Source organism: Microchirus variegatus (genome assembly GCF_963457635.1).
Source record: "Microchirus variegatus genome assembly, chromosome: 17".
Taxonomy (NCBI): domain Eukaryota; kingdom Metazoa; phylum Chordata; class Actinopteri; order Pleuronectiformes; family Soleidae; genus Microchirus; species Microchirus variegatus.
Genome location: NC_139818.1, coordinates 7,762,611 through 7,777,795, shown reverse-complemented (window position 1 = coordinate 7,777,795; position 15,185 = coordinate 7,762,611). Strand labels below are relative to the sequence as shown.

Genomic DNA, 15,185 nt, shown 5'->3' with positions numbered 1-15,185 from the left:
AAGGTGAAATTTCAGGAAAAATGTAGTGTAACTTCACTTTTGAATAATGGATTCTGTGTAGAATTTTGAATTGAATTAAACGGTGTCTAGCATTTAAAGAGCAGGTATGGACATGTTCTAAGCTAGAGTTCCAGGTGTTATCAGTGATTTGTTGTCCAAATTCCCTCTCCCATTCAGATTTAATCTTAGTCATATAAGGGTGATATATACCTTCATCGAAACGTTTCATCGATTCATTAATTGATCGTCCATTAATTATGTCCACAGACCGGAACTGTGACTCGCACTGAGAAGCCTGATCTTTCTTTATATTTATGCTTGGATATGATACATTTCGATTATATTATCCTATATTCCCAGTTAGTTCCCATAAATGCCCATTAATTCCCATTATTCCCATGGAAAGCTTCAAATATGGAATATTTCCCAAATTCCGCAGCTTAACTTCCCATGGAAATTTTATTTACTGTAAATGTTCCACCCCTTTGCAACCCTACTCGTTAATTATTTTGATAAAACATCTGAAGGTTAAAGATGTAGTTTTGCTTCTGAGAGAACTGAAGAAAACAATGAGATAAAAGAAGAAAACCTTGGTCAAAATCCTCCACAGCAATTATGTCTTGGGTCTCAGTGTGTTGCATATTTTTCCCGCAAAGTGAGAGCTGTGACATGTAATGTTCAGTCAAAGCCAAATATGACATGGCACAAGTATCTTTGTTGAAAGCGGCTATTTCAGTGAACAGTTGGAAAATCAAGTGAATAAATAATAAACACAGCTTTCTTCACCTGGTTCATGAATAAGTCATCAGCTATTCAAATAATAAACGAACTGTATTGATATATGCGATATGGTCTAATTCCAAATCCAATTTGAAAATATATTGATATATTGTTTATATCGATATATCGCCCAGCTCTAATTGCAATATATATACTGTTGTTGTTGTTGTTGATGAGGCCCGAGCCCTAATTTGCATTAAGGTTGTTGCTGATTATTCAGTGTTGGTGACGATTGTTATACAGAATATAAACATTGTGAAGATGTGATCAGACACATGGCTGATTTTCAGCCAATTACATGTGTTTCCCAGTAGAGGGCAGTGGTGGATAGTGAATGGATTGCAGTGAAGGCAACAAAAGGCTCTGCTTGTATTAGATAAAAAGGGTGACAATTAACTATAAGGTGTCTTTTCACTTCTATTTTTAAATTGATCAAGCCAAGCTTCAGCGTAGCACGTAAGTCAGTTTTGTATGTATGAATCCACTGTTGAATTCTTTACACCTGGTGGTACACTTACGAGAAAATTACTTCTATTATTCTTGTCTCTATTATTATTATTATCTACTATTCTCTTGTGCTGTTTGGTTCATCTCTGCATTTGTAACTTAAAAATTACTTCAATAGAAAACATTGATTTTTTTCATGGGCACATTCAGAAAGATGAGTCCTAAATGAAGTGGCAGGCTGACACATCAGTCCTCGTTTCCTGCTTTTTTAAATGAAGTAAAAGAAAGGTGGCTTTTTCAGAGACTATCCTCCCAGAGGAAGGAGTCGTCCTGCAGCACTTTGGCTAATTTCTCATTGAACGGCATGTAAAAGTCTTGCAGGATCTCTCTAGTGATGGGCAGCATGGGACCCAGGTCTTTGTCAGCCTTATGCCTGGCGTTTGCCACTTGTCTCCTGATGATTTGTGATTCTTTTTCTTTTGTCACTGGGCCTGGAAAACACAGGCAAAAAAAGCACACTTCACATCCCTGCATAAAACAAATGGGAAAGAGTACAGTAGTAAAAGACTCTTTCAATGTAACTCAGCCATAATCTGACATAGCGGACAGTCTTTGTGATGATCACATCTGGACTTTTGGAAAACTGAACTGTGGAATGACCTAGTATGATATAATTAATGGGTTACAGCTGGGTTTACACATTGGCAATCTGATGAGAATATTAGTACCTCTGATCCTGAAAATATGGGGGGGGGGGGGTTGAATTTACAAGATTGCAACAAGAAAGAACCGAAGTTATCCAATGCAGTGGTACACAAGAAATGACAAAATGTAAAAAAAGAAATATTACAAAACAGTTAGGTTTTTAACTTTTCACATCTGTCTGTTAGGGCTGCACGATAATTTGTTGAAAAATCGTGACCATTCTAAATGACAACGATTCTTCTGCATTTTATTTCATGAGCTGCATCACAAATAAGCAATGCAGAGTTTCTCACCCCAAACACAGCCTTGTAGTGATTCAGTGGACGCGGAAGCCCGTCTGCAGCGCAGAACATAGGATAAAGTGTGTACTAAGGTTGGTGACGCAAACCCAGGTGGTAGCGACAAGAATCACACAACCGCCCGACCCGAGCTTGTGCAGAAAAAAGGTTCGCATTTGGCCCACGATTGCAGGCTTTCAGCAGGGCTGTGGGTAAATACGCCGGACTCCTCTGTTGAATGATGAGATTTTAGACATTTCCTTTGCTAAATGTCGGATGTTAACCCACATTTTCAGGATTCTTTTTAACAGATTTACAGTTTGGCATTGTTCGGTTTGATTTTTTTGCCTCTTCCTGTGACGGCACTCTGACGATGTCACGCATTTCCCCCGGTTATGACGACACGAGTTGAGCTAGTGGGAACACGCCACATAGCCTTATGCCACTACAATAATAATAACCATAGGCCCATTATGCAGGGCCATGTTCAGAGCCTAAAGAAATCACACTGTTTGGCACTTTACTTGAATTGAATGTTTCTATTCCTTTGTTCATGAGCCAGAGAATCGTGACCTCAATTCTGAGCAAAACAAATCGTGATACACATTTTTTCCAGAATCGTGCAGCCCTAGCCTGTATGAAATTGTTAGATAAATTTCCCACATCAGTAAAGTTTAACCAGCATATGGTTTACTGCATTTAATACTACTCAATTTATAATCTACAGTGATCAATTTTATATCGTACTAAATAGGAGTCAGGGTTTCCCCCAGTGTATTATAAGCCTGGCAGGCTGCCAGGCTTATAATACACTGGGGGAATACACTGCGGCAAAAGCGAAACTTGGCTGCGTGCGGCACAGATTATGAACTCCCCGCAACATTCACTTCACAGCAGAGAACATTATCTCACTTTGAGCAGTTAACTAAAGACATCAGCTCATCTGTTATGATGCATCTGTTATTCCTTTAATTGCAGCGTTAAAGCGTCTTCTTTCACAAAGATTAAGACCACGGAGTGAAAACGATGAAAAGTGCGCTCTGCTCTTCAGAGTCTGTCACCGGCGTTTTACTCAGATCTACACGGATCACCTGCACTTCATCGTGACTGTACTCCTTCATCCTCATAAAGATCATTATTCTTATGTGGGGATTAAACACGACTTAAAGGGACACTGTGTAGTATTTATGGGTTTATATAACCCAAAATCCACTTTTTTATACATATTATGTGCTCCTGCATTGTCTAGTCGTTGTATAATAGTTTTTGTTTCATTTTCGTAGTGTTTCAAAAAGTCATGTAAAATAACATGGTCGCGGGCCGTGGTTGCATAGCCACTGTTAGCAGCGAGACGCCATGTTTCTACCGGAGCCTTTAAGGACAAACGCGAGAGAACAAATCAAGCGTCGCTTTACTCGTAGCGGAAGTCCCGCCTCCACTCTCTCCGCTTCGTCTGCTACGGCCGCGGTAGCTCGCCCTCTCCCTCGCCTCACGAACCTCATCTGCTGACATGGAGAAAGACAACGAGGACGACATTTGACCAGCTGCGGATACTGTAGCGCTCAGGGAAGGGAGGGGGTGAGCAGAGGAGCAGTTCTTTGTTGTAAATTTCAGCCTCTCCTCTAGATGGCACTATAAACTACTTACTTCCCCTTTAAGTGAAAAAAATTTATATTTATTTAATTTCAAGAGTGTCTTTTTGCAAGACTCTATAGTTGGTGTTTAAGTATTGTTAATAAATGTCTTACAATAACACATAATAGTCATAATTAAACATTTCCAGTGAACTTTTAATTTATTTATTTATTTATTTTACAGAAAAACGCCGTCGGCCGCCAGTGGGCCCGAGAGATACCACCGGGCTTAGCCGGTTTTCTGGGGGAAACCCTGGGAGTACAGGAAAGTAACTTGTCACATGTTAGGACGTGTTGGTCACTCACCTAGGTTAAGAAAATCAAAGATTTTGTGCATTGTGTAATTCATATTGGAACGGTCTTCCAACCTCAGAACCAGAATCTGCTTCTTGCTGAAGAGAGTCAGCCAGTCCATTAAGAACACTATGTACAGGCCAACGAGCAATCTGACCTGAGCACACAAGCAAAAACAATCAGTGAGAGGTAATCAGGCACTCTCCAAGTTAGTGTGAACATGTGCTAATGTCAAAACAGAGAACGATGAAGAATACAGAAGATTCACAATTGTTACAAACCTGCATCATAAACAATGTACCAGAAACCTCATTTCCCCCACATGGCTTTATCACCTTTACTTGTCTCTCATTAGTAATAACTTTGTAAAGCAAAATTTATTAACATTCTGTAGTTCTACTTTGATAATAATATAAATTTAATTTAATATAATATAATATTTGGTTGCATACATTGACCACTGATCTCTTTCCAAGATTTCACTGAAACATTTGTAGCATCACTCTGATTAGGTTGTTGAATTCTCCTGTGACTTATGACGGCAGAGCAATTTTTTGGCATAAATGCTTGTTACTGGGAAAGGTATTACCTCCATGTCCTTTCCCCTCTTTAGTAAATCTGAAAGGCCCTTCAGAGTAGAGGATTACAACCCAAGTAATTCTTGCCTGCTTAATTCAATTTGGTATAACAGCCAATGGATATGTTTTTATTCTCTAATCTGAGCTCTAAAACTTTTATCGAGGACAGCTGGAATGCTTTTCACATGGTCTAATAACTCTGAGGAGAAATTAGTGGATGGGCAATTAGGCCAGCAGCAGAGAGTAAGCATGCTCCCACAGGGCCATAAAGCTCATCACTGGCATTTGGAGAAGAGGACTTTTTAATAGAAGGCAGCCTGGAGGGGGAGGCCAAAAGAGGACGGTCCACACTCCTCCTCCCCTTCAACTCAAGGCACTGTGGGAAAAGCTGGCCAGGGGCCCTACACTAGGGCCCTGAACTGGCTGGTCCACTGGTAAACCATTGTTTTTAAGCACAAAGAGAGGCGATAGCTGCTGCACTTCTCAGTGGCTCAATAGTCCTACCAATCCTTTTCATGGAATAGGCCCTGCAAGCTGTAAAATGCTTTATTGAGGTGTGAATTTCACTCCATTTGTCTTTATCAATCCTTTTCACCATGTTTCTTTCCACCAGCTAACATGCTAGTTGCTAATGCCCTTTTTTTTCTGCAAGTTCTGAGACAAAAGTAGGAAGGAGGGTACACTCACTGGCTTTGACTTGAAGACAGCTCTGTTGTACACACACCAGTGCATTGTGTTCTCTGTAAGGCACCGCTCAAATATCTGCAGTGATTCTGACACCCTTACATGGAAATCCTCTGCAGACTTGTTGCTTTGAGTAAAATGAAAGTACTCGGAGTATAACCTGTAAGACAACAGAAACGGTCAGTAAACACATTTGATCATTAGTTGGACAATGATAATTTACATTTGATCTGCACACTGACTGCAAGGCTACTCATTGTGTTTCTGGCTCTAACATATTTTTGCACTGACAATATTTCATGCTGCTAAAGAAAGATCTATCTTAATGCATATAAAACAATATGCAACTGAGACAGTAGGGTCAACAATAGGGCTGAACAATTTGGGTAAAGGATTATAGTCAAGCTTCAGATCAGTATTTGCTGTTATAAAATGTGTATAATAATGATATGCCATTAAAATATGAACTACTGTACTTGAATGAAACCTTTTCTTGGCATAAAGGAAATAGAAAAAAAAGAAATAGCAATTCATTTACGGACAATTTGTTTTGGCAGTAAAGTTGACTGACTGCTGCTTATGATTCATGTGTCTCTCATAAAACAAAGGCCAACCCATTTGCAAGCATTATCTTATTATTATTATTGGCTTATGTGGGAAAAATAATACAGGAGACGCATGAACCATATAAATTGTTTCTACAATACAATTCAGTATGAGATTATATGGCATTCTCTTAAGTAAAAATCAACATTAACTGCATGAAGTGATCCCAGTTTAGACCGAATGCTTCAGGCAGTAAGCGATCCATGCGTCTAATAAAGGTGTCATCATGTGACAACCAGACTGTGTAAAAGGCAACAGCTCTTTTGTTGCCTATAAACAAATAAAGTATCTTCCTGTATCTGCAGTATAAACCGTCATGGTGGAGCCACAACGATGGCAGTATGTGTCAGGTTTGTCAATGTGGGTATTTTAAAGCAGGTTTGTATGAGAAGGCACTGAAACTTTTTGCTCCCACCTTTCCCCTGGTTCCCTGAGCGTAACGATGAAGCGGGCATCGGGCTGCAGGGCGTGAATGAGGTCCTGGGTAAGGATGTCCTTCCCTGACTGTTTGTAATCCCACATGTAGGATGGACTGGCTTCTCCTGCAAGATACAGATTGATAATTAGTAAAGTATATTGACTGCTTAAGAAGTATAATTAAATGTTGGCCATATGATTCAATTGTGATATTGAAATGGCAAAAAAGTGGGGAGAAAACATATTAATTTTGCCAATTATGCCTCAAACACCTTGAGCACCCATCCATCCATCCATTATCTACCGCTTTTTCCTCCACCAGAGGGTCACGGGGGGTGCTGTGCCTATCTCAGCAGACATTGGGCGATAGGCGGGGTACACCCTGGACAGTTCGCCAGTCCACCGCAGGGCCACATATAGAGACAAACAACCATTCACTCACACCTACGGTCAATTTAGAGTGACCAATTCACCTAATCCCCATATCTCATGTTTTTGGACTGTGGGAGGAAGCCGGAGAACCCGGAGAAAACCCACGCACACACGGGGAGAACATGCAAACTCCTTGCGATAGGCCCTTGTTCCGAAGTTGTTCCAAACGGGGCTCGAACCCAGGAACCCGGGTCTTCTTGCTGCAAAGGCAAGAGTGCTAACCACTACACCAACCGTGGGCCCCATCTTGAGCACATTCAAGAAAATAAATAGTTGATTAACTGCGGCACATTTTCACAGCAAAAGTTATTTGTTCGATCTTATTTACCCCTTGTTTAATATTGATTGTCTCATCAGGCTTTCTTTATTTAAAAACAACAAGGGGGTACTGCAATAAGCTGCAAATGCATGACATTTTTAATGTGTTCATAAATCTCCTCATTTGAGAGTGTAACTAACACTCAGACAGTAAAAACAAAAACAGCATAATTATGTGTCCAGCTGTGCACAAAAATGTGGAATGAATGCAACCAACACAGTGACAATATGAGTGTTCAATTTTCATAGTTGGACAATCTTTTCTCCAACGGTTTAACAGCAGAAACTTGAATCCGGCTGAGCTGAGCCTTCATTATTATCTTAACTGTGATGCTGTGGTGTATCTAGTCATACTATAAAGCAGGCTTTGTCTGCCTCATTTTCTGAGAGAAAGGGATGATAGCCAGGACCCATATCCTGTGATGACCATGGCAAAACCAGACGACTGCTAGTTCCTTTCTGGCTAATTGATACACACTTTGATCAAGTCTACTTAAAGGTCTCCACTCTCTCTATGTCCATTAAAAGAGCTTATTTTGGTCCATGGGGAGAGGCTATAATAGGGCAAACAAATGGAGGAGCCAGGATGACGGTGCCTCTGGTGTTTTACAGCAGCTTGGTCTTGGCTGGTGGTTTCAGAGAGGCAGAAGCCCCCAATTCTGGCCACAGGCCTTGCTGGGCTCTCCAAGGGCATGGTGTGAATACTGAACGGGACTTTGGCACACTCCCACCCCCTTTACAAGGATTATTTGTTTTAAGAGGAAGACAAAACGGGGCGGCAGGCTAAGCTGCACTCAATGCACCAACTCAGTCCAGTGTGAAAAGGCTATTGTTGAAATTAAGCAGTTCTTCTTCGCAGCTGAGCAGTCCTTTCAGATCACATTTGGATGAGGGGGAGATGACAGAGATGGATGAAAGCAAGAGGAACAGGAAATGTCTGTGCAACTAAATCTGCTAAGAGATTTCTTATAACACAATGGTGGATGGTGTTTTACATGCTATCTCAAATATCATCTGCTTAGTGAAAGGCTGTGTTTTGATTTATATTTTATAAGAATGGATAGATTGTATCGGGATGGTCATTGAAGGTCACTGGAACCTCAGTTTTTGTTCCAAAGTCCAGGTCCAGGATCAGGTTTCTCTTAAAGGGGCTAAACATTCTTCCTAAGGACATGTGTGGTCGTTACAAAACTGCAGCCACATCAGTATGCTCATGCCTGCAGGGACCCGTGGCAAATGCAAGAGAGCGTTCTGGGCTCTAGCCAAAACAACGACAGAGGAGACTGAGATATTTTATTCATGGACAAGATGCACACTGATGAGGTAACTAAAGCAACACTCTAATCTTGCTTTCACATCAGTAGCTTTCCTTTTTGGCCTGACAGACTGAGCTTGATAAAACTTTCTTTTGCTTTTCATTCTTCAAGTCTGACCTAACTCTTGAAGACAATGAGGGAGGTTGGGGAAGGTCTATTTATTTAAGTCATGCTTTGATCTGTTCATTCATTGGCATCCCTTTAAACTCGTACTGAGACATTCTACACTCATTATAGAATGTTTAAATATGTACTGTACATGAGATGAGAGATGTCGGCCATGAAATCTAAGGCACCAATTTTTCACTATGTTAATGATTTGATCATTCTCTACACAGATGGCACATTTTTTTATTTAAAAAAAATAAATAAATAATAATAATCAAATGTCACCATAGAATGTTTACCACTGAGTCTGTAATGACGCCTACCTGTGATGATGTTGGCCTGGCTGGGTCTTCCACTGGAGTTTGCCATGAGTTTGCCCTGGATTTGGTAAGCAGCTTTATCGAACAAGTCCAGGTAGCTCTCCACTGGGATGGGATTATTAGGACCTGGTTGGTGAAAGAACACAGATCATAAACAAACTCAGTAGGCTACACTAATGTGAATCATTGACTGGTGCATATTTTTCATTTTTTGCTTGGATTATATTTTCTGATGCTACAATACTAAGATTAGATGGAGAACGTCTCTTCTGAGTGATCTGATCAAGTCCAGATCACGTCTTAATGGCCACAGAATCATGGAAAGCACATTTGGAGGTGGTTTGAGGACATATGTGGTCACATTCCTTAGCTGCTGTATTAGCAGGATCTTTCCACAGGCTATTCAGTGGCTGGCCCTTCAGCTGACATAGTATCGCAACAGTATAGAGCTGAGCAATACAACGATAATGATACGGTATGTATCGCGATAGACACTTCTGCGAGATCAAGAAAAAACTTTCAATAAAGTCACTCAACTTTGTTAAAAAAAAAAAAGAAAACAGAGAAAATGTTGCTTCCATGCTTGCAGCCTGTAGAGTGGTCAGAGCCTCTGGAGTTTGAGTCAAACAACCAATCACTGAACAGTCAAGTTTGGATGCGCCGTCCTCTTAAAGTGTGAGCACTGTCACGCCAATGTCACCTACAAATTACACCAGACGACCGTACCCACCAAGAGCTTAGTATTTATTATCAACAAACTTATTCTACCCTCTTCGGTGCTGGTTTACACGCACTGCACGGCAATCAACATCATCTGCCGATGTAGTGCATTGTAAGGTCAGATTTTAGATTATGTCATGCATGCCTACATGCCTCAGGGGTTTCTGCATCGTCCTTATTGCTGCATGACCTAATAAAATCTAAGTTCAGTTCAGCAGGGAACACTGGCTCTGTTTAGTTTTCAGTGTTTCCAATTAAGGGACAATGTCAAGTTAATGCTTAATTGCTTAATGTAAGACAGCACAATGTGTTTCCCATCTAAGCTGATGTGGTAGACAGTATAATTACAATTTACTTGGCAGTTGTGGAGATACAGTGTAGGACTTTGGAGGGTCTATGCAGCATAAGGGTAATGAGGAAACTCGGGCATCTGTAACATTCAGTGATGCTTTGATGGTGTTGCAATAGAAAACCTTTCTCTGTTAAGCAGGGAAATCTGATTTAAAATCTCTGGTGAACTCCCCAAACAGCCAGCCTGCAGCATCATTCCTTTGATATGAATGAAGTGTCTCACAGTTTTCAAATGTCTCTTGATGGGTAGATTATAACATCAAATTCAGATTCAAACTCTTCTCTAAGAAAAGTTTGAGCGTGGATAGCATCAAATTACATTTCACAACATCGTCCAAGTGGAAACTCTGGGGGAATGAAATCAACAACTACAAAACAAGACTGTTAGAATTTAGAGTGTTCCCAAAGGATGTCTTAAGAGAAAAGTGCTGATTTCCAGTGTACAGCCCTGAGGGGAACGCAAGTGACAGCAAAGCTGAAAGCATGGGGGATTGCAGGCAGCAATAACTGAGAGGGACCTATGTCCATGAGATGCACGCATTTGCCGCTATGCAGCATCACACGACTGCAGAAAATTCTAACTGTAAGTGCTGCGACAGACAAATAGAATAAAATAAAATAAAAACCCTCCACACCCCATAGTGTTAAGATGTGCAAAAAATGATCAATGCAAACCAAACACTGCAGAAATGAATGCAGACAAAATAGGTGTGTGAGCTTCAGTGGGATTAGTTAGTCAGCAGCTGGATGATCTATGAGGGCCGTGTAGGCCATAATTCCTTTTTTTACCTCTCACATACGCAATTTTACCTCACACGTTCACAATTTTACCTCTCACATACAATTGTTTTAACTCTCACATACTCTCTTTTATCTCTCACATGTAATGTGTAAAAACATTTAATGTGTGAGTTAAAACATTTAATGTGAGCGGTAAAAAACATTTAATGTGAGCAGTAAAACATTTAATGTGTGAGGTAAAACATTTAATGTGAGCGGTAAAACATTTAATGTGTGAGGTAAAACATTTAATGTGAGCGGTAAAACATTTAATGTGTGAGGTAAAACATTTAATGTGTAAGGTAAAACATTTAATGTGAAACACATTAAATGTGTCACTTATTCTGAAGCTCACTGAGGTATGGCTTTGTCAAAATGACATACTGTAGAAGGTCACATTTCACACTTTAAATACCCTTGGGCTCTCATTATTGTATACCAGCCTAGAGGTCTTTTACCACAGCAAATTATAGTTGTCTCTACTCACCAAACCTCTCGCGGGTCCACCACTGCGGCTCTTTAATTGTGCTTGACTGGATGTCCGGGTGCATACTGATTCTGGCATACAGGTCTGTTGTGCCACACTTTGGTTGGCCAAGGATATAGAAATAGGGAAGGCATCGCATGCGGTAGAGTTTCCCATTGCGATGCAACAAGTGCTCTTTGAAAGTTGTTCTCAATTGCTGAAACTCAGTCTGGAGCCTGTACCTGCTAGCCCTGTATGGGTCCAAAGTGACATTCTCAGTGTATTCCTCATACCAACAGGGGTTCTTGACACCAGGAAGGAATTTTTGGGGGATGACGGAAAATATCTGTGTAGGCAAAGAAAGACAGCTGCATCAAACTTCAACATTACCAAAAACCATAAATAATCATGCCAAGTTTGTACAAGGGTGCAAATATCTCAAGGAGTAGACTTGTAGTAATTTGGTTACTAATAAAACATTATACTCAAAATTAAAGGGTCAACCGATGGTGATCAATAGGCTGATAGAATGACGACAGGTTGAAGCATTTAAAGGTAGCTGAAATGGCGACCCGCCACTCCTAAATGAACGTAGAGGAAACACCGGGATAACAACTGAATAATGTTTAAAAAAAATTGTTTTTCTTCTCCAGTCATCTAATGACACGGGGACATTTCCCGATAATATGAAAATAGTGAAAGTGCTGCCATTGTTCAAAAAAGGCGATGCGCATGAGTTTACAAATTACCGACCAGTCTCAATTCTACCACAACTGTCTAAAATCCTAGAGAAACTTTATAACAACAGGTTGGACAACTTCATCAACAAACACAGTCTGTTAGATGACAGCCAATATGGATTCAGAAGCAACCGCTCGACAGCTCTGGCCTTGACTGAATCAGTTGAAATAATTACTGATGCGATTGACCAGAAACTGCATTCCATAGGGATCTTTATTGACCTGAGAAAAGCATTTGACACCATTAACCATGAGATCTTGATAGCAAAACTAGAGAGATATGGTATTAGAGGTATAGCACTGGAATGGGTCAAGAGCTACTTACGCAATAGATCCCAATACGTCAAGATAGGTGATGAAGTGTCGGACTGCTTGGACATAGTATGTGGGGTCCCGCAGGGGTCAGTTCTGGGCCCAAAACTGTTTATACTATATATAAACGACATATGCAAAGTGTCCAATATTCTGAAATTAATATTATTCGCAGATGACACAAATATCTTCTGCTCTGAGGATGATTTGAATCAATTAGTGGAAACAGTCAATAATGAAATGGCCAAACTTCAGGTGTGGTTCAACATAAATAAATTATCACTGAACTTGGAGAAGACTAAATATATGCTGTATGGGAAAAAGAGCCACAAGAAGAGTATCAATATTCATGTGAATGGGGTGGACATTGAAAGGGTTAAGGAACATAAAGTGTTAGGTGTGATTATTGATGAAATGTTAAGTTGGAAACCGTATATAAGACAGTTAAAAACTAAACTGGCCATGAGTGTGTCCATACTATGGAGGGTGAAAAAGCTAGACCATAATGCTCTCTATCTATTATACTGCACACTGATCTCTCCTCACCTCCACTATTGTGCAGAAATTTGGGGGCACACATATAAAGGGAACACGCACCCACTGCTGATACTACAGAAAAGAGCTCTGAGAATTATACATTATGCCAGTTACAGAGAACATACAAATCAATTATTTATCGAATCGAAAATACTTAAACTCTATGATGTAAAACGTTATCGTGCAGCACAGTTTATGTACAGGGCGGCTAACCACGGCCTCCCTCATAACCTTCAAATACTTCTCCAAACCAGGGAGCGGGGACTCCACCTGAGGGGGAACTTAGTTTTCAGACAGAGGAAAGTGCGGACAACACTAAAGTCTTTCACCATGTCGGTCACGGGGGTCAAGCTGTGGAACAATTTAGATGACGAGATCAAAAGTTCAGCTACGCTGAGAGTGTAAAAGGACGTATGTAAACATGATTATGACTGGGTACAGGGCGACCCAGGAAGATTGTGGATGAGGTCATAGTCAGATATCTGTTGACACTGTACGGAGATAAAATGACGGAATGCCTTATGTAACATGTAAACGTATAAAGCTGCTATTGCTGCTGTGACGTCAATATTGTCAAAAGATAAGAAAATAAGAAAAAGAAGAGAAAATAAGAAATAACATTTTCTGTGGTAATGGGGGCCGGACTAGATAAGCTTTGCTTCTCCCGCTTTCCCTTTCGGTCGTGTGTATGAATTTAAATGCTGATGTGTGCAGATGTTGATTACCTGTCATGCCCGAAATAAACGATTCATTCATTCATTCATGACTACCTTATTAGCTGTGCTTCAATTACCACAAGATGACACCATTGTTGTCATGTTTTATGTATTACCCAAAGTTAAACACATTTCGGAGTCATATACGACTGTATACTACTGCCTGTGCAATTACTTTAACCATAAATTTTTAACCTTCAGAAAAAAATAAATTGAATTAGAAACTGCAGCCTGTGGGCCATATTGAACCGTATGTACAGTGTGTACAGACAGGAATACAGATTTGAATCTTCTTTTCACTGCACATTCATTTACAGCATATGACATATCTGTGATTGTCAGTTAAAAGAGAGATATTATCATGCTGCTGTATGATGTTGAGAAATGGAGATTAAACTCTGAAGTAGTCATTACTAAATTAATCTGATAAGACTATTACATTTTTGGAATATTGGCATCAGTAAGATGTATTTGAGTACATTAAATAAAAATTAAGATGGATATACAGTGTTTCTTGGGTACTCACATGTGGATCACTATTAACCACCGCCTTAATCTCTGGGATCTGTCGACTGCTCTGAAACTCCAACTTGGATGTGATAGACTTGACCACCAGTTTGATGTGTGCGTAGTCTTGTGTGGGTAGTTTGATGTGTGCGTAGTCTTTGACTGAGGAGAGGTTAAAGGCAAATGGGTCGGGGCTGACAAGTCTGCTGTAAGGTGACAGGCTGAGGAAGAGGCCCTTCTTGTCTCCTGTCAGAAGGTATGAAATAATGATGAGGAATGTGACGACAAGTCCGACTAAGAAGCCAAAGAGATGGATCTTGGTGAAGCAGCTTTTGGTCATCCAGCTCTGCAGTTTCCGTTTCACCTCCGTGACCGCAAACAGGTTCACGTCCTCCATTCCTAGTGAGAAAGACAAACCTTCTTTTTAAAAAATGACTTGCAGTTCTTGGATTTTATGCAATGCCGTGACAAAGAATCAGACTGCCTCATAGTCACATCCTGTTCAAATGCTGACTTGCATTTTGTGTCATTTGGGAACTAGTTGACCACCTGAGCTGTTCTTTTCATTTTGAGTGTAATTCCTACACCCCCAGAGCATGTGTCCACATTGTCTCCAATGACATAGTAATGCTGCTTTATAGAACTGTTCAACCATTACCCTGCTCTGTTCATGGAGTTGTTGCAATATAACCTTAGGCTGAACATTGATAGCAGAGAAAAACAGTGACCGCTCTGAATATAGATGAGCTGGATCAAGTAACCGCATCCTGAAAATGATAACATGCTTTCATACGTCACTATTTTCACAGTCTCTGCTGATTCAGTTTTTAACGAGACAAACAAAAAAATCATAATGCAGCAAGGTTAAAATTAAAATCACCGACTTTGTCACACTTCTTTTTAATGAGACAGCACAGCAACACCCTCCCCAACCTCACAGTCCATCTTCCATCCTCGTCGCTCACCAGAGTCACAATATGGAGGGAGTGATAAGGATGAGGGATGCATTCAGCCTAGTAACAACGTGGCTGCATGTCAGACTCTCCTGGGCAGAGACACAAACATGAGAGATACCTGGTTCAGGCCGAAGAAGGGATTATATTATCAGACAATTGTATTTCTCACTCTGAAGTAGCACA

General features: G+C 40.4%; 1 protein-coding gene across 1 annotated transcript; it reads right to left on the bottom strand.

The window, feature by feature from the left end:
* Window positions 1–1,524: 1,524 nt before the first annotated feature.
* LOC310938841 (carbohydrate sulfotransferase 15-like) lies at window positions 1,525–14,443 on the bottom strand (the record flags this gene model as incomplete). The annotated part of the gene is made up of 8 exons (XM_083903466.1): window positions 1,525–1,718; window positions 4,027–4,097; window positions 4,213–4,295; window positions 5,503–5,560; window positions 6,422–6,548; window positions 8,921–9,043; window positions 11,256–11,580; window positions 14,066–14,443. The coding sequence occupies 8 exons, from the start codon at window positions 14,441–14,443 to the stop codon at window positions 1,525–1,527; spliced, it is 1,359 nt and encodes a 452-aa protein (XP_083759592.1).
* Between the last annotated feature and the right edge of the window lie 742 nt (window positions 14,444–15,185).